Source organism: Galendromus occidentalis, unplaced genomic scaffold, assembly GCF_000255335.2.
Source record: "Galendromus occidentalis unplaced genomic scaffold, Mocc_1.1 scf7180000077442, whole genome shotgun sequence".
In the NCBI taxonomy this organism is placed as follows: Eukaryota; Metazoa; Arthropoda; class Arachnida; order Mesostigmata; family Phytoseiidae; genus Galendromus; species Galendromus occidentalis.
In genome coordinates, this window is record NW_003805430.1 from 347644 (window position 1) to 367670 (window position 20027).

General features: G+C 50.5%; 2 protein-coding genes across 2 annotated transcripts; one reads left to right on the plus strand and one right to left on the minus strand.

The window, feature by feature from the left end:
* The first annotated feature begins 3223 nt into the window (after positions 1-3223).
* On the plus strand, positions 3224-4189 carry LOC100908926 (retinol dehydrogenase 14-like). The gene has a single exon (XM_029111493.1). The coding sequence runs from the start codon at positions 3224-3226 to the stop codon at positions 4187-4189; it is 966 nt and encodes a 321-aa protein (XP_028967326.1).
* Positions 4190-12341: 8152 nt separating this feature from the next.
* Positions 12342-19754, minus strand: LOC108864256 (uncharacterized). The gene is made up of 9 exons (XM_029111472.1): positions 19743-19754; positions 17744-17894; positions 17286-17447; positions 14831-14993; positions 14490-14636; positions 14193-14389; positions 13226-13596; positions 12574-12759; positions 12342-12458 (listed from the first exon to the last, which is right to left on the minus strand). The coding sequence occupies exons 1-9, from the start codon at positions 19752-19754 to the stop codon at positions 12342-12344; spliced, it is 1506 nt and encodes a 501-aa protein (XP_028967305.1).
* Positions 19755-20027: the final 273 nt, after the last annotated feature.

Genomic DNA, 20027 nt, shown 5'->3' on the forward strand with positions numbered 1-20027 from the left:
CTTGTGGATGGCCGTTCCGGGCGAAAATTGAAGCACCGAACTCCACAGCCGAATGTTCTCGCGATTCCCGGATCCAGGCTTTCCACAGCGGCAGAGCGGCAGAATCGGGATTCTAAAGATTCAGACACACGTACGTTGCGTGAGGATCGACTTCCGTTTGCTTCTAGAATCATATTTACAAATTGTCAGACTGACAGCTGATGTGCCGTCAGTTAGGCAATGTTGACCACGTGTCGAAAGCTGCGCTAGGACACCATTGCTTGAACTCTTTGATCTGGCGTTCGAAGCATCCGCCAAAGCCACTCAAACGTGATTTTCCGCTCACGAAAGCAGCTAAGAAATTGAATTCTCCGGATCTCGGAATCCAGAAGGCTCGAAGCATCGAAGCTCGTTTCCCTGTCCAAGGGGCTCGACTGTAGCGATGGAATCGTTCTTATGATCTTCAATTATATCGAAAGTCTTCGTTACAAGCTATGACGAACGCTTGACATTTCCAAGACTGAATAGCTGCCCGGGTTACAATACATCTGATCAATCAAACTGAGCAGGATCCGTTCAATGCCACGAGTCACAAGACCGAGATGAAGTCCGGGAGACTCGTGTCGTCGATATGCTATCCGGTCTGTCCCAACGGAGTTTGAAGTAGCTCGGCGATCCGCCGTCAAGAGGTCTGCGGAAAATTTCCGTCGCGCACAGCGAGTTCTCTTCAAATATTTTAATGAGCCGTTTGTCCCGCGAAAAGCGAGGCTGTTTATTGACGTTCGCTCTTGACTTTCTTAATGCATACAGACGGTGGGATCCGCGAAGTATTTGTCGAGCTTCCTTTCTATTATTCAGTGCCGCCAACTTTAGAAGTCAGCGACGCCCACGATATTTCAGGCTGATGCGAAGGTAAGTCACAGGTTCCACGGGCTCCTCAAGAGATTGACCCACCAAGGAAGAAGAATGAGGAAATTCCTCAATCCTTAGCGGGATTCGCATCCACAACATTGTATTGTGTTCGGCTAGACTTTTGAATCTTAGTTTCGACTACGCAGCGGAGTCTTCCCGCGTGGTAGATTGCGTGATTCCGGTTCCCATATGTACACTTGTATCTTCGGCTTTGCTGCGTCAATCACCAATACTCAAGGGTCGTATTTTCAGCGGCTGTCGGCGTCAACGAGTCGCTTCGAAGGAAGACAAGGACTGACAGGATTATATAGGATGACGAAAGCCAAACGTAGATTTTGAGTCATCCGTACAAATTTACTTAGTAGTCCATGGGGCTCTTCTTGCTGAATTGCAATGCTTCCTTGGTGGAAAATAGTAAAACTGTGTTAGAATTTAGATAGGGGCAGCTGCGTTCCCCGATTTTTGACAGGCAAGATCCTCGTTTGAAGCAGCTGTCTGGATATTCCGCAGCACAAAATTTAAAGTGTTGTACGTTTCGGAGTGGTGCTCTAGACCGGCACCGTGCCGGAGCTCAAAGGTCCCTGCTGCGTTGAGCCGCGCCCTATGTCTGCTTTCCGGCCGATCACTAGGCTTCTGGTCCGCGGACACCATGCGAGGCGTCGACCTGGTCATACCATATCATGTCTGCTCCAGCGAGAGCCACTATGCTTTTAGCGATGTCCGCGAGCCGACTGTCTCTCGTTTCTATGCAGAATTGCCTGTGAAACCGTGAGTGCGTCTCTCCAACACCAGCTCGGGAACAAGTATTCTGCGACAGACTCCGCATCAGGAACGATCCCCGTCGCGTCTTCAATTTCATTTCAAGTACAAAGATTGTCGCCCTTCCCGTTTACAAAGAGCAGCTCTGGCGTGAATTTCTCCCTATCAGAACCGGTAGCAGTGTCGACGGTGGACTTTCGGGCTTGAGGGTCAGGAGGCAGAATGTTGCATAAAGAAAGCTGGAAACGCAAAGGGTAAGAATTGGATGTCGCGGGCGTGCCCGAAGAGTGTCTTCCAAGCAATGATTACAATTTCCACAGGTAGACGAGTTGGCGGGTGGGCAGACGGACGAACAATAGCTCAGCCGACGAGTCGCTTTCGTTTCCTGTCAATCACGCATTCACGCCTGACATCGACTTCGAACCACACTACTTGTCAGTTACTATTCGGTCAGACAGGCAGAGAGTGGTAACGATTGTGTAACGATTGAAGTTTTGGAATGGTATTTTTACCCCAAAACATCGTCCCTAGTCCGCTGCATTTTCCCGTTGATGTTTGACGGTAACATCTGGGGAATCCGGGATTCAGCACGTATCTTCGCAACGCGATCCATACATTCCAGTAATCACGGGGATTCTCCTGTGGGCGGAACATTCGCCGAGCTCTTCCCGAGTCGGATGCTTAGTTGACTCACTACAATGGATCCCACAACTATCTGCCGTGAGAATTCTGGGACCGATGAACCCCCCCGACCGGTTACTGTCCTTCGGAGATCCGTCGGTGTGCCGTTTCAGAAGAATCAATCAGAAGTGGAATGGGAATATATGATGGGAAAACCGGCATGATTGATATATGAATCAGAAAAGTAGATAAGGTGGCCGACGAATGATTCAGATACCATTTCAAAGACGGATGTGACCAATTTTTCAAGAGCGATCGAATTCGACTGACTGGCCGAGAGCGTCACGCGAGAAAAAATTCTATGAAAATCACATTGGCTGCCGGGCGTTCTCGAGTGAACTTCAACAATTCGACGCGGTCTTCTTCTGGCCTGGACTTCTGGCCTAATCAACTAGCCGTCATGCAATCCGTTCCCAAAAACAATCCGCAGTCCCACGAGCGCGTCCGACCGAAGTGTGTGACAGTGACAACGTTGTGCTTAGCTACAGCGCCCAGAATGAAATATCATGTAAGATGTACCTTGAGATCGGAATCCTCCTCGCCCTCTCTCTGTTCTCCCCTTCTTTTTCTCTCCGTCCCCACGTTAAGTCTCATGGCGCAGCCCAAAATTTCTTCCTTCCCCCGTTCTAGCTTCGGTTTTCTCACTCCTCCACCTTCGCAAGCGCTGGCCTTGTTTGCCCGGTGGGCATCCCTCCCCGAAAAAACTACAAGCTTCACTATATACACCGCGCGGTGTCCACTGCCATAAATTTCCATTGTGTCGCTGACGCGGAGCTCTTCAGATCCCCGGATCGAGAGTGGATCCTGTCTTTGTCGTTGCTCGTTGCTCGTTGTCATCGTCGTCCGGGATTTTGTGTTCATTCGTCGCCATCGGCAGAAAACAGTTAACAGCATGATTTGGATAGCGTTGTTGCTCGTTGTGAATGTCCTCGTTGTGTTTTTCTTCCTCTACATGAGGAGATCGGTTCTCTGTCCTGTCGATGCAGACATGCACGGAAAGGTTGTCGTCATCACCGGTGGTAATAGTGGAATCGGTCTAGAGGCGGCCAAAGAGCTCGCCCGGAGACGCGCTCACGTGATCATCGCGTGCAGGAGCAAAGAACGCGCCGAAGACGCAGTCCTGGAAGTAATTCGTGAAACCAAGTGGTCGAATGTCCGTTCCGTCAAATTGGATCTGAGCTCGTTCAAATCGGTCCGCGAGTGCGCCAACAATCTTCTCCAGAGTGAAGATCGTATCGACGTGCTCATAAACAACGCCGCAGGTCTCCCCTACGGCGGGAACGTCCTGCTGACCGAAGACAAAATCGAATATCAATATCAGACGAATTTCTACGGTCATTTTCTGCTTACGTCGCTCCTCCTACCTGCTCTCCTGAAGAGCGACTCACCGCGCTTGGTGAACGTTTCCTCGTGTCTCTACAAACTCGGCAGAATAGACCTCGAGAATTACGACCAGAGTAAGTATCGAGAGCTCGGGATGCAGGTCTATTCGAACACGAAGCTCGCGATCGTCATGATCACTCGAGAGCTCGCCGAGAGGTTCGGACACCGAGGACTCGGGGCTTTCTCGTGTACTCCAGGAACGTGCAATACGAACATCGCCCGCAACGTGCCCTGGTACATCCGCTATACCGTGGGTCAAGTTTCAAGGATTTTCAGTCGAAGTGCCAATGATGGAGCCCAAACGATTGTCTACCTGGCGGTAGATCCATCACTGAGCAATGGTGCTCTGAACGGAAAATATTTTATTGATTGTGAAGTGGAGCCTCTGCTCGCCTCTGCTCTGGACGAGGCGACTTCAGCGAAACTTTTCGCGTTCAGCGAGAAGCTCACTGGTGCCGACTACAGTATAATTTAGGCCACATTAGGCTCCATCAATCAATCGGAGACAATGTCCATGTTTTTCTCACCCTTGTCGGACTCTGTCACGATTGTGTCGTCACCGAGACGATCATATCGAGCTTCTGATAAAGTGATATCCAGTCGAGCTTTCATAAACAATTTTCTCTCGGACACTGCTGTCGACAAACAAGCATCACCAGCGGATCCCTGTGGAGACTGGAACCTGGAATCGTCGAGCTCCAGGTTGAGGATTCTTGCGGAGTAGTAGTTCGGCCGCTGGCGGCCACCACTGCAGGCATACATATCTTAGACAACACAGAAAAGGTTGGAGGATCGAAGCACAGCGGCATGGATGAGCGGAACTCCGAATCTCAGCGGAGCGCATAACAACGCTCGTTCGGAGAGCCCGTCCCAGACCGAGGAATCATGTCAGAAGTCACCACATTGGTTAGTTTCATGTTCAATATTATAAACGTTGTGTTATGTCTATTGTCCTTACGAGAGTGCTTCTGTTGTTCGTTGATCGGGGTTCGGTAATTAATGTCACTCAGGATCACTGGTCTGCATGAGAGAAGTGATTTTCATATTTTTATGTTCTGTTGACGAATTGTTCTCATTTAAATAAAAATCTGGCAGGGAGATCAAAGCTTGGTGCTTTTTCGTATATGTACCCATTGAGAATTTCTGTAGGGAGTCGCTAGGATTCGACCGTCTATGAGCTAGTAGCCAACTGTGACGGAATTCGAATAGCTGGGAAGCGATTTTTGGGTCCTCCTCGGGACTCGTGTTCAAGCTGGGCTCCCTCGGTCGATTATCATGATTCACGATATTGTCCGAAAAAACAGATAGAAGATTTCACGATGTGGAAGTTTGTGAAATTTCTTGCTGAAAGGCACGAACTTGGACGGCGAAGCTGCATGCTTCAGCTATGTACATGGAGCGTAGATAGCCGCGCTTCGAAGACATCCCGGGACATGCAACACGGATTGATAATCTAGCTCTCATCGACAGTCCGAGCTTGTACTATGCTCCCCCCGTAAGATCACTCTCGGTCCTTCTCACGTCTCAGGTTTATTATCTTGTAGGATATGCAGCGAGTCTCCGAATGATCAGATTCTGTCTCAACTCCGAACGTGCCGTTCCTCAGGAAATTTCAAGCATTCCGGGTATTTTTGTGCACGATTATTCTCCTCAGAAAAGTACCCTAGAAGAATCTCATGGGCACGGCAGGACGATCTAGTCATATGTCGGGAATAATCACGAGATTCTGGTAGTTCTGTATCGTTGGAGGCTCATGCTCATGAGCATGAGTCGGAGTCCCAATAATTACGGATGGTGGTCAATGGGCAATGGAATAGCAAGGCATGGTCGTTTGAGTCGGCTCCATCTGCGAAGAACCGAGCACGTCACCATAAATCTCCTAAAGCTCGGTCCTTTCGAGCTCGCTTGCTTCAAGATCAAGGCTCGGGATCCTCCTCCACGCAGAAAAAAACGCTGTAAGTTTGTATTTGTGCTTCGAAATGCGCTGATACATACAAACCGCAACTCGGCTCAAGAGAACCTCGACAATAACCAACGGTGTTTTCCGAGAAGACAAGTTTGCCGTCCCTTGCCGCCCATGTACCCGCTACATCAAATTCCATCATAAGAAGCAGAGGGAGCTGATGCGCAGTGTTGACGGGAAGGGAATCTTTCGAAATGACGCAAATGGATGGAACACTGGCATAACGGATTGAAATATTGCCTGTTGTCTCGAGGAGAACCTCTGCTGGCGCGGCCTGCCGATTGACATTGTGGGAGGGGATTGAAAACTAGAGCCAGAGTTCTCAAGCTGAAACGACCGATGTCGTTGACATACTGTCGCGCTCCCTGTCAGTGTCGAGTGAATGATTGTTTCTGCTACATTTTACAACCGACGAAGCGTTGTCTTCATCTTTCAGAGACGACGGATAATATTTTACGGCCGCTTAGAGGCACGCGATCGAGCTCGTAAAAAAAACTTCGCCGTTTTGCTTGCCCCGGTGGAGGATTCCCTGTTCGGATTCAAAAACAACGGCGAGAGGAGCAGGGGAAAAAGACCTGGAGAGAATGTCATGACGGATGCAATTAAAGCCCACGACTCGATTGAGTAAACAAGGCCGTCGGTCAAGGTCAATCATCATTCATAAATAAGCCTTCGGATTCTCGCCCGGGATACCGACTGACAATTCTTTCGAGCATCTAGGATCCGTACTCCATGTCACCCGCAGGTCCGGTTCGTGGAGGGAGGTCTACCGAATGCCGCTGAACAATCTGGGATGAGCATCCGGCTACGAAATTGCGGAACAAGCTTGGAAATCTACCAGGCGTCAACCGTCGCTTCCGTCGGACTTGAATTGGACAAGCGGAACTCTGCCTAAACGAAGACGTCGACGGAGATTCCATCGGTGTTTTTGCAGGTCCGGCCTCAGAATATCGAATAGCTGTCTCCTGCGTCAATTTTCCGCTACCTTGCTTGCCAAAGTGTCCTTTCCTCCCGCCGCAGATACAGAATCTTATCTCTCCCCATCAACACAACATCTTCTTAGCTCCGGAGCGCGATTTCTGTTGACGCTAGAGCCACAAGAACCATCCCAAGTCCGTCGAGAACTCGAAGATCGCTCCGAGCTCAGTTAGAACTTCCCGGTCGATCTCGTTTTTCTCAGTTTTTTGAGAGTACCGGGCGGATGGATTGAATTTCTAGGAAGGGACTACGGCTTAACATTTGTTCTTTGCGTCTCAGCGGAAAGGATATCATCCCGCGATATTCGCTCGACAGCTATAGAGGCAGAGTCCACCCATCGGCCGCCTCGAGCGTGAAGGGGAGGCATTGCGTGATGTAACATGTTTCCAAAACACCTCATTTCGCTCGCATCTTATCTCGCCCCAATCCAGTACGGAGGGAGAGATCGGGAAGACACTTCCTCCCGATTTGTTAACGCGGAAACTGGAGAATTGAAATTCCCTACCGACCCTGACTGAATTTCCCGTATCACGCATGCAAGTGAGACCGTCATAGAAATTTTATTGAGCGAATCGACTGAATTTTGAACCGCTTGTCTACGCTTGGCGCTTCATTCTGTGTCCATCATCAGAGCTCTTCGCGGGTAGGGATCTGAGGCGGGCGGCACCCGGACCTCCACTCGACGCTGCGGCTTGGTCATTCGCAGCCAATATGAACTCTTCCATGAATTCTGGCGAGATATTCTGTTGAAGAGCCTCCTCAAGCCCCTCAACTCTGGATCCGAGCTGCGAATATTACACGAGACACTTAAGGGTGAGATGCTCCACGTAGATGAAATTGTCTGGACTTGAGGGTGCCTCACTGACCTGAGATACCCCCTGGACTTGTCGCACCAGGCGATCGATCGAGGCTCTGCGGTCCCTTGGTCTCCTGAAGACTTTCACAAGACCAAGAACGATCAGGCTCGCAATCAACAGAATCAGGAGCTCCAGCATCGTTGTCTTGAATGTCCAAACTACATCCTGTTCTTATGAACGATCGTAACTCGAGCCGCCTGGTCCGCCGCCAAGGCGACTCCATATGATTAAATGTGTGTTGATAAACTTCTTCAAAACTTGGAAAATAAAAAATGGTCACCGCTCACCACGGACCAGGCGTTCCTGGCGCGCGAATCCATCCGGGTGTTTGTTATCTCAGGAAGCGCGGCTAAGCAAACTCTGTCTCCTACGCCTCTGCCGTCGCTGATTGCTTGATTGCATCTGTCGAAATGTTATGCATCGAATGAAACAAGTCTCATGACTCGCCAATTACACCGAGGAATTGGCATGACGTCCAACTAAGAGAAATTGAGTGGGAAATCGGAGTCCTTCTCTAGGGCGGTATGGGAGACAGGATCTTGGGCGATTTGGGCGATCTTGGGCCACAGCTCACGATCCGAGTTGATTTCCCAGTTCCGGAGTCGTCGCCCACCGCGTCCACTTCCCAATAATGCGGGGAATCGAGGAAACTTCTGGGCCCGCCTTGGCTCTGACACGCTCCAAGCCTGGCACGGTTTTCTGCTTCATGAGGGTATTTGTTCGCACGAAATTGTACAGAATAAGTCCTGGGTTGATGTAGGCTCCTGTTCTGGGGGGCCGACGGACGCATTGTTCTCCGGAATATAAGGGCGTGAAACTCTTCGGGCCACAGATGGTTCAAAATTTTGGACTTGACTTCGGCAGAAGACATTTTAGGTGAAAATCTGTCCTTGAACTTCATCGTGGATCGATATCGATGTGCTGAGGGCGGATGATGCGATGTCGGACAATAGCTTCGGGGAGAACATTCCCCGTACTGTAGGATCCCAGTGAAGAGGATCATCATTTTCCCATAATCCGGTGTGCTACCATGCCTTGGGGGCAGAGGGGACGTCTACATAGGTAGCTGCTCACGGATCGGATCTCGATTGCTAGAGCTCTCCGAAGTGCTCCATGATAAAACCATCTTTATTTCAACGTTAAAGAATTTGTCCACCGCAAGCGTGAAATCTCGCTCACGCGTCCGGAGTTATTCTTGACCCAGGAGTAGACAAGCTCCTTCGGATTCCAAGCATGCGCTCTTAGGACTGGCGGATCTCAGTTGTCGTCTGTATCCGACGAAGCGGAGCTACCTTGTCGCGTTCTCCGGCGGGGTAGCCTGATACCAGCTGCAGGTGTCGCGCCCTGAGGCATGGTATATATGAGGGCAAGCTCGTCGAAAAATTGATCAGGGAGATCGCGCTGAATTTCCTCCCTTTCCCTTTGCGCATTGAGGACCTCCTCCGCTCTGCGAACTCCCGGTCTGAACTGAGGGACGATGGTTGACTTGTAGACGATATTCATGCGACGATTCAATTATATAATGGATCACAGATCAGCTTCCCGATGGACTTTTCTCCAAACATCTCTACTAACGGAGGAAGGGATATCTGCATTGCGTGAAGTGCCCTGCACGCGCTCGAGCGATCGATCGCCCCGAAGGCGTCTCATGATTCGTGAAAAGAAGCCATATACACTGCCCAGGCCTTGACCAATCCGCACGATAACGAGGCCCAAAAGGCTCGCAACCAATAGGTAAAATAGCTCATCGGGAATACCGAACATCGTCGTTGGGATCCTCTGAGTTCGGTATACAATATTGATAGCTTCTGTTTTGTTCGTGAGTTCGGAAGTGTTCATGGATCAGTGTCATAGAGCGACGGTCTCGCAGTCGACCCAGGGTTCCTTTTGAGTTTCCTAAGTTTTACTTCGGCCCTCGGCTTCGACCCGGCGAACAGCATCTTGTACGGCTTCGCGATGTCAGAATGCGACGTTCATGTCAAAACATGGAACAGAATTGATGCTGTCGCGGCCGTTGCTGAGGATGCAGATAAGTCTAGCTCCTTCGAGGTATTGATTAGCATATCATTAACCCGACCAAGAAACGGGGGACGCGAATGACATGACTAACATGCTACAGTATCGGGTTACGCATTCGTTCGCTGAACTGGATCCATGGCTCTGGACGCAGCCCTTTTGCATGAAAACTCGTGCATGTATTGTTTGCCGGATTCCGTCGCCCTCGTGACATATGTGCTACCTGACACCAAGTTATGATATCGTCCCCAAACATGCTTCTGGGTTAGTGGGTTACGACTTCGAGTAACAAGCCACTTAGTTTGCATATTTTAGACGGCGCGCTCTTCGTTGAGGGGTTGCGACATCGTTTCAGATCGAGGAACTAGTGCGGGGGGAGAGAGCGGCGGAGAAAAACTCCGAGACTGCAGTGCTCGGTGTCGAATTTTCAAGTCACGACTTTTGTCGTACAATTAATCGTACGCGTCCGATTCGATTGATCCTTACTCTGCTCTCATATCGAAGATATCTCCCCCAGCATGGACAATGGAAAATTCTGTCTCGATCATGTGTCCGCTTTCTATGTAGGTAGATATACCCGAGCCATTAGGGGAGCTTCGGTAGGGAGCTACTAGGGTAAAGTAGCAGGGGCCATTTCATGTTTTTTGTCAAGGATCGGAGACCTGCTAATACTCAGAGGGCTGCTGTGAGGTTCCGAGGTTCCGACGGAAATTCCCCAAGCAAGTATCTTCGAGAGGTCGATTCATTTCGAACATGGACCGGCGGGAGCGAGTATAGAAGACCAAGAGACTCCCGAGGCAAGCCGATCGTTCTCTCCTCGGTGCCGTGGAACATAATCGATACTTATGGGATTGCGAGGAATCGAGGAAGTTTCCCGGTCGATTATTGGCACACCCATGAAGCTCCGGGGACTCTGCCGGAGTCAGAGCTGTAGTCAGAAAGTAGCTGACGCTCTCAAGCCGGGGAACTACTCATGTTCGGAGAATCGACGATTCGAAGTTCATAGATTCGGCACATTTGTCGCGGACTTCGCGTCCAGGAAGGAAGTACATAGATCATATCGGGACCGAGTCTCGGATGAATACTTGCTCTGGCGGAATAATTTTTGCGAGTGGCCTGCTGGGAACGACTCGTTTCGCTCGCTTATCGCTTGAATCCTCGGATCTTGTTGGAGAAGGAGTCGACGGGAAACCTGAACAGCCCCTTCCCGGAGATGTTAGCTCGCCCCCGAGCTCGCCTTTCCGACTTCAACAATTTGACTTACCCTGAGGAACCCTACACCTTTCCGCGATGGGCTGGAGATGACGCTGGTGTAACCTTATTCTGAAGTCTTTATCAAGCTGACCTCATGTTCAATGTATGAGGTGCCGGCATACATTTCCTCCTTGTTCGGGTCGTTTGCCGAGCGAGGACTCAAGTATACACCGTGAAATTCCTTTCGTTGCATCAATGAGAATTTCTGCGATGTGAGAAGCAATACAATGGTAATGTCGGCATTTCCCCGATCACCGCAAAACCGATCCATATTCTCAGATTGTCCTTTGTATGACCATAGACATGTTCCGAAGGAGTCGATGAACACGAATATCGTTAGGTACTTTTCTTAGGCTCCTTCCCGAATTTCCGAACTAATACTGATTACAAATTGAATTTCCGCGCTGTGTGCGTGAACCCAGGGCTAGAGTGGAAATTCTCTCTCAGTGAACCGTCTCTGATGGATCGCATATTGATTTTGAGCTCCACCCGAGTATGGCTTATAGGGGGAATTGCTGCGGAGCTGAATTGTTTCTATGAATCGGGCAAAAAATACGAACTAAAGTTTCCGCTGGTCGTCCTGATGTCCGCCCGGACTTTGACCTTCCCCCGGGAGGAAAATGCCCTCCAATATGGCAAGCCTTGTTCAATTTCTCTCGGTTGCGTAGGGATCAGGGAGAAGTTCGGGTCTCCCTGGAAATTGTCGGTAGCGAGTCGGTATTCGCCTTGGTGATTGCACAAACAGCGCCCCTGCGGCAGTCTTTCGCGGCAGGGAGCTTGTAGCTGTGCGACCGCTTTTAATGGAGACCAATTTTTCAGCAGAGCTCTTGGCTGACAAATGACCGCCCCTGAAACTTCCGTTGAGATCAGAACCGCTGCTTCCACCAAATGCCTGGTCCGTCCGATTCGAGATTGAAATATTTCGAGCATTATGCATAAATCATTGGAATGCAAGGAATTGAACAATTACCCAATACCTACTTCATTCTAACCCATCTGCGATTTTCTGGAGATTGCTGGGCAGGGTGAATCGAAGATACCCGGATCAACAACGTACGTCTTCTGTCATTTATTAACAACAATACATTATTCTCCGCAAATCTTAACCACTAGTCCATGAATAAAAGGAAGGGTTGAACTATGTACATGTAGCAGTGCGTCCAGCACAGAATCTGCTTCCGAGTCGTTCCAGGATTGATTCAATAAATTAAACAGTCACTCATCACGGAAACTTTCCCCGCTAACTACACTTCTGGCTCTCATGAGCCAGAAACTTGATTCCATCGTTGAGCTGGCAGGCTGCATCGGTGTAGAAAAGTGAATATGGCAAGCAGTTTTCCTCTTTCATTGTTTGCAGCGACTTAGACAGGCTACGATCTCGCGAACAGCAATATGTTTTAATGGAACGGAACTCCATTTGACACAGCTCTAGGCTTCGTTGAGCCGCCCACAATAATCAATGGAGCCCTTTGTGAGCGGAGCCGTCTTTCTGTCCAACCAGTGCTGATTCGCCTTTTCCCGTATTGGCCCAGTTCCTTCTGCGTTAAGTTTATGTTGATTTATTTTCGCTTGTCCTCTTCGTCAACTTGATCTTCTTCCGAATCATCGGCGGGTTTCTTTTTCTGGGAGCTTTTGAATGGAGCATTGAGCGCCTGTATGAGCGGGTCCACGGGCCGCTGGAAAGGAAATAACTCGACTTTCGACTACACGGATCGAGAGCAACGAACACCAACGAGAATGAAAGCTACTCCGGGAAATAGCGCCGAAACGGATAGGGCTGCCGATGCTCACCGTCGTGGTAGTTGGGGGTAGCCGCAAGTTATTGCTCTTCCGTTTATCGAGATTACTGTTCATTCGATTCACCGGCACCAGGATCGGGGCTCCGTATCCCGGAATTAGCGGCGCCGGAGGAACGATCATCGGCGCGGGGGCTGAGCCCGCGACCGCGACGGCTCGGCCTGAAGTTCTGAACGGCACCTGGGAGTCAATGTGTTTTAGTAGGAAAGCCCGACACCGACGGAAGTCAAACAATTAGGGATCGTATAATCGAGTTACACTCCCTAAGGAACACAGTGGATTCGGACGTTGACCAGCAGACTATATAAAATCCCACCATGGTGAAGACTACGGCTTCCCTCCACTCGACGGATCCGTCGAGACGGACGGAAATCCAGCAGTCTCCCCGATAATAATCAACTTCGAAAAGGTCGTATGGATACGAAGTAGTACAGAGCGAGGTGGCTTTGTACGACCACATGCAGAGATCTTGAGAAACAGCGATTTTCGGTCAGGATCTTTCCAGTAGCGACGACTGGAAGTGTCGATAGCTTGCTCCTTAGGTGCAATCGGGTAGCCCATGCGTTGGGGAGTGGTTGCCCAAAGTGATTTGGCGTCGCCCAAATGGGCAGGCCAACTCGACCCTCGAACTCCGCAGGCTACTTACTCTTCGGAGATCAACTAGTGGATTGTGATTTGAACCGAGCAAATTTCGCTTCTTTCCACCGAGTACCGTATTGAAGACTTTAGAAGCTGACATTTGCCGTCCACTGCGTCCTAGACCTATGGAGAGAACGGGCCTTACCCTGAAAGGGGGTCTCAACGCACCTTGCAGTCTCTGGATCACCCCCGGCTTCGCAGGTTTAGGAACTGATTTAGGAGCCTCCACCAACGGAGTTAGTTGTGAAGCCTGAGGTGTTAAGGAGGAGGAGGAGGAGAAAAGTGACATGTCGGGAGAGAAACCGAGGGGGTTCCCCAACTGCGAGTGCCCGCTCAGAGCTGCAGTTCCGAAGGCTTGAGAGCTCAGGGATTGTCCGTCTGGAAGAGATAAGCGAGATTGAAGTCATCAGTACTGATTCCGAAGGATACTTGTACTTTCTGCTGTCCACGCGTCCCAATCAACGTAGCTGGAGGCAGCGCGTAACACGAGGACAATGATTGGAACGAATTCGAAGGACAAAAATGTAGTTCGACTTCCACAGGTTTCGGCAGGGTTTCCGGGACGACTTGCCGATGCGAATTGCAGGAAATCGCTGGAAACGGAAGTCCTCCAGCCCAGAGCGAAATGAACACCACTGTTCCGACTTATTCCCGGGAAAAGGTAGGGCATTGCTTCCGACAGCAAGAGTTTTCACATCTCAGATACACATCAATTTTCGAGATTGAACCGGAAGGTATGGGTTTCTCTTCCGGGAGAGGGATGATAGTATTCTTTTTCGGGACAGAACTCTCACATGAAGCTATGGCTAAGGTTCAGGAGCTGTATCCAAACTCCCAGGAAATTCGAGCGCGAATTCGCCTGCAGCAGATCAGCATCCTTGTTTCCCGGGGTTCTCCCACCGAGACAAACCCATTTTGCGTATCGACGTGAAAGTCTAACAATCAGAACATAAACAGTGGGATCGGGAACTCACTCAGATAAAGTCCTTGACTTCCCATGGAGGGAGACATCAGGCTGACCCCACCTCCGACATGAGGAGCCGGAATGTGGACTGTTTGGGGAATGGACGCCTGTCTATAGAGATTACTCTGCACCGGGACGGATGCGGAGCTGTAAGCTGTGTATCCGTGCGATGCGGAGTGACTCGGAACGCTCGTGTATTTGGGTAGGCTGGAAAAGTTCGTGATCGTTGATAATAATCAATTTTGTTCCGCCAGCCGCTCTAGATGACGGAAAGCGTATATTGTAACATCTGCGGAACTTGACCTACGGATATTCGCCCCCCGTGGTGTGGATGGACTCTTCAGCGGACGTATGCAGCGCTTCGTGACTGGTTGCGCTGGGCTCCATATCTTCAGCCGTTTGGTTCGGTCGGCGTACGTATGTCGGTGATATGCTGCTGGACTGGGTATCGAACCTGCGATTTCATGTAAGGAATGATGGGTCACCGATTTTCGTCTCACAAGCAAAACATCACGATTCATGCGGGGTCAGCGAATGCTCCACTTAGGTCGGAAGAAGTCGAGTGGATTCAAAGTAACGGGAGCAGCATGAGAGATAGGAGGCGCGGAAATCGAGGTTCATTGAACGCTCTCCGGGGAAGGCCCTTACCGCGGCAGAGGGCCCTTGCGGCTCTTTATGTCGCACCCGTTGAAGAACTCGAGTGTGTTGCCCGAGCACTTATGGGTGAACATCATCCACGCGTGGAAGCCGTGCCTCCGGAAAATCTTATTCACGCATTGGATGTCGTCCTCGAGATTATCGTCTCTCAGCACTGCAATGAGGAAGGTGGTTACGCGTCGTTATAGAATTATAGTTTCCGTAGTTATTAGTCGCAGCCTATTAAGGGCCGATTATTATCTTTCGTCATGCGAAGCACTATCGGTCTGAAATTCAGAAAGGGTTTCGACCGAGATGATTTGACCGCTTATCTCTGCGTGGTTTCGGATTTTGACCGTACACGTTGGAGTTTTGTTCCGCTTGAGCTTCGAACTTGGGCTGTTTGCGTCCAGACAAATTGAGCCGTCTGCGGCAGGGCGAACGACAAAGTTGTCTCGTTGACTTCGACTTTGAGCAAAGAGAAACGATAATAGACGTCGCGTCTTGGCATGCCGGCTTCTTCAGCCAATCTTGAACTTGAGCAAGAAACTCTTGAGCGAGTAGCTCTGCAGGTCAATCCCCTGAGTTTTTGGATAATCCGCGGTACGAATACCGATTTTCACCCTTCGTTTACGTGGGCTGCCGATCGTTTACCCGCATCGAGTCCAGGTAGCTAGACACCGATTGACCTGGTGGAAGTTTTCTTCCGTTTTTTCCCGCCTCTTCTGCTATCCTCTCTCCGTACAAGTCATTTAGCACAGAAGACTTGACTCTGACAGCCCAGAGGTGTAGGTTTCTTTTGCGAAGTGATCGTCGACGTTTTTCCGGCCCGGCTGACCACACCTCTCGGAGTTGTTACGAAAAGGCAGCAGTGTCGAATTTAGACGATTTTTACAACTGTCTACGCGAGACTATAAAAATACTCGGCAGCGCTTCCGATTTCAAATCTCACCGCTCTGTACTTCCTGTGCAGAATCAGGGAACAATCAAATTGTGTCAACCTTCGATCCGGTCGCCGAGCGAACGGTAAAGGCTGTGCGCGAGAACAACATTTCCAGGATCGCTTCTTCCGCTACCTCGGAGACAACTTCGAAGGCTCATTTTTTTTCCCAACCTCAATCAAAACCAGCTATGGCACTGCCCACTGTGCTTGTGCACCTTTTCTGACGGATCCAGCAAGCAAACAAGCGTGCGAGCAAGAAGAGCAAAGAACCAGCCCCTCCCGAGGTGGCTAGCGATTTTCCATAAGCACCAGAAGTTGCACGTCAGTCAGCCAGCCGATCTGTCGGTGAGTCCGGCGCGAAAGACGAGCGGTTAGCGCTCCGCATCTGCGTCGTTTTTTCTTTCGCGGCTTCCCGGAACCGATTCCGTGACGTACCAGCATCTCAAACTCGATGTCTCCCGTGCCTTCTATCGGGTCCGCCCTCTTTCGGACATCTGTTGAGAAGTCTCCCTTCGTATAGCAACGAGCTCAATGAATGAATGAATCAAGCAATGGTTGTCGGCCAATCCAAAATGCAAATGTGTACAACGTTTCGAGCCGACGCAGGGACGTTAGTAGGCCTAAGATTCTCCCCCGTTCAGACGAGCTCCCTCCTGTAATTCGTGCTCGAAGGAGCAGTTTCGGACTTGTACGAATGTAGATTGATGCCGGCATCGGTCTAATTGGTGGAACGGAAAGCAGCAAGGCCGGAGACGGAACTGCAACCAGATTAGGGAATGGCTGCGATCGTGGTTAGAGCAGCAGCAGCAAGCGGAATAGTCGCGACAGCGGCAGACTTTCTCGCCGCGCAGATCCGCGACCGGATAGCTATATTGACAACGTAACGCCGGCCCGACGACATTCGAAGTTCCTGAATGGAACACCAAGCACCTTTTTGTTGAATTTCCGCTCGCAGACAATCACCACGAAACAAACACTGCGAACGTCTATTTATCGCCTGTCAGAGTAGCCCGAGCGGATGAAAAGACGGTGCTCAGACGGCTTTCTTCTTCCGATACAGCCGATAATAATTTCGCTCAACTCAATCCGCGAGAGACACCATGAGCGGAAGTGCAGAAATCAGTCAAAATCAAATCTGCCAGAATCGCGCATGAAGTAATAGTGGGTAAAATTCCGCAGAAGGGGGCAGGATACTTCTGAAGGCTCTTCATTCTCACCAACGTCAAGCAGAGGGAATAATAATAGATCGGAATCATGAGCGTTTTAGAACGGAGTGGGAATGAGTCTGGCGAACGACTCTTCCCGATCCCGGATCTTTTGCAATCAGCTGGGTACTCGAACGCCGCTGTCCCGACCGAAGAACTGGAGAACCTGTCACCCAGGAAAAAATCGGAACGACTTCCGAAAGGCGATTGGCTCTCAGACTCTCAGCGCAATGGAGCTGGATCCGTGGCTGCAAACGACGTCATCGGGCACTCGATGCTACCCTTAATCAAGCATATATGGGTGTCCTACTCTACTCACTGTAACAGGGCACTTTGCAGACGTTCTCCGAGTAGCCGGTGTAGGGTTGACACCAGTACTTGTCATTGATTTGGAAGATTCCATGATCGCCACTTCCGTCGTAGCGTCCCTTGTGGTACGCTCGAGTGTCGAACCGGCTCTCCCAATACGCCAAACACAACCCTGTGGAAAAATCGGATATTTACTTTTTATCATTCGAATGAGCTCGCCACTACTTCTTATAGCACCAATGACACATCGAGCGGATCCGCGGTCGGGGAAGTGCTCCTGGTGCCGGCAATCGTCCGATAAAATTCTCCCCATCGGATTGATGCACCTCACACAGCCAACACCGATGATTCTGAATTATCGTAGGCGACGCGAGGAAGATGACGCCGCGCGATAAGCGCAGGGCACCAAATGATCTGAGGGGGGTGGGGACGCCCATCGAAGGAGTTACGTTCGTCGAAATGACTTACATTTGTCGAGGTCCCGTTTGCTGAATTTGAAGCGATCGTGTAGCTCACGAGCAAGCTCGCAGCGATCGTAAATTTTTGCCGACGTGATACTGAACGTAAGCGCCGTCACCGAAAAGAGCCCCAGCAGCCAGCACCGGGGCGGAAGGAGCATCTGAAAACATCATCAAGTATCGAATTAGAGATTGAGGCCAGCAATCGGGAGTCGATCTTCCTGTTGGACAGCTTGTCGCAATAATACTAGACAGATGAACTCGCCGGGCGATCGCTCGATTCAGTTTGATCTTACTCCGCTTTCACACGTAAATATCCCCGGATCAGATCGGCCCGGGTACGAATCAAGCTCATGAACGACGGAGTGAGCGACCAGCCGGATTCTCAGATCGAGAGAAAGAATCAGCTGTCCGAGAAAACGGCTGATTCAGTCAGAGACAATGGAGCCGAAAACGACGTTATCTGACCGACGGCGATTCTCAACGATTTCAAGCGTAACTCGCGGCCGGATCCGACTCAATGTGTTAGAATTATTTCTCTCTTATTAAAAGAAGTGTTCGCCGTCTCGAGGCTACCTATACATGATATGATAAAGGTGAGAATGTTCCTCTCACGAACACTTTCCCCGGACAAACTACTTTACTTTCATTTTATTACCGAGTCATGTGCCGGTGTGTTTCCGCTTTGCTCCGGAAACTCTGAATCAGACAGTGCTTTTTTGACTTTACGAATCACACCTCCCGCTGCCTCCACATGAAGCGTCCGATAGCTTCTCCGGAACGAGCTAAATGAAGTCGATTCGGCTCTGGCCGAAGCGTCGGATCGCCTCCGCCAGGTGTCATCGTCCCATGGCATGACACCACGCAAGAGCATGCGGCTCGCCTCGGGAACGGTTTATGAGAACCGGAGCTCGAGAGGATCTCGCGTTTTTTCCCAAGACACTGGTGAACTTCTTGATTTTCTCTTCCGATGCACATTCGTACGTGTGGGAGCTCTCCGGGCTGACAGAATTGTGAATTTCTTATTTTCTTTGACTCCGTCTCGATAGATCGGCGCACAAACTTTCTTTTCAAACGGAGACGCTTCCACCGGAGCGGTCGTTTCTCGGGAGTGTTTTCTATTCATCGTTGCTTCCAATCATAAAGCCGGAGGAGGGAAGAAGAATTATTTTTAATATTTTCTTCCCCGAGTTTTCCGTTCCGTCCTTCGGGCTGTCGCGCTCCCGTGGCACTCCCATCCGCATTTCCATCTTTCCACAGACATTCATAATAATCGCCGGTGAACGGTTTCACTTGAGGCACAGCCTCACCAATCTTGACTTTCATCGCGTCACCTTCAATCGGAGTCTTGTTTTGAATAGTTAACCCGAGTCCGGAAAGCCGCCCAGCTCTGAACTATGAACCGAAAAACCGTATTCGAGATTAATCGCATCAAGAGCTCATGCCAGTTGAAATGAGTGTGCCAACATTCTGTTTGCTGGCGATTAGTGGTGAGCAACGCACCCGACCCGTTCCAGGGATCTTTTACGCCGGCTCGCCGGCTGCGCTTCGGTTTCGTTCAGTTTTTCCTGCATTCCTTCTTCAGAATCCCTCCGAAAGATGGAGCGGCCGTCTGACGGTCTATCGTTCGGTGGCATCCCCACCTCGGGCGTAACTTACAAGCCCAGACCCGTTAGACTGAGGCATATACCGCTTCGGAGCCCAACCGATGCGCCAGTAAGCGAGTCGGTGGGTGAGTGAGTGAATCAGTCAGTTAGTCAACTAGCTTGCGAACAGCCGGATGTCCTAAACCGCTTCCTGTGCGCTCGGTCGTCCACGCCCATGAGCGTATCGAGAATGTACCGACAGACCACTGCGATCAGAGAAGGTAAATTTGTTGCGCCGCACGGTAGCGATGTACGTACTTCCGTGGCGGTCACTTTGTCTCCGAGTGGCCTCCGAGTCGGCAACATATTTTCTTGGGGCACGATCGAGGGCTTGGAGCTCGGCTTAAACGATTAGAAACTCACTTTCGAAGGCATGCCCAGGATGAGTTCCGCTTACGAGAGCGTTGTGGGAGCTGTACAAAACGCCCGCACGAGCCCTTTCCGCGACCCAATCGAAGGGCAGGTAAGCTGTAGCTCTGATTGGATTACGCTTATAAAACGTTGAGTATTAAAAGTACGCGCCCACCCGTTCCGTACGAGAAACAGTTGCCGTAAGCTCCGATGGAGAAGGCGTGTTCCCTCGTGTGCTGCCTGCATGCGCGGACGTGCTCGCCACACGTGCGGACACGTAAGCGAGCGTGAGTCCCA

What these genes read in the sequence shown, in the direction of transcription:
- LOC100908926 (XM_029111493.1), top strand. Translation starts at nt 3,224, where the DNA reads ATGATTTGGATAGCGTTGTTGCTCGTTGTGAATGTCCTCGTTGTGTTT.
- LOC108864256 (XM_029111472.1), bottom strand. An exon ending in CAAACGGGACCTCGACAAAT is followed by an intron (nt 17,448 to 17,743) that starts GTAAGTCATTTC and finishes ATTTTTCCACAG; the next exon opens with GGTTGTGTTTGGCGTATTGG. An exon ending in CACTAGTTGATCTCCGAAGA is followed by an intron (nt 12,760 to 13,225) that starts GTAAGTAGCCTG and finishes ATTGACTCCCAG; the next exon opens with GTGCCGTTCAGAACTTCAGG.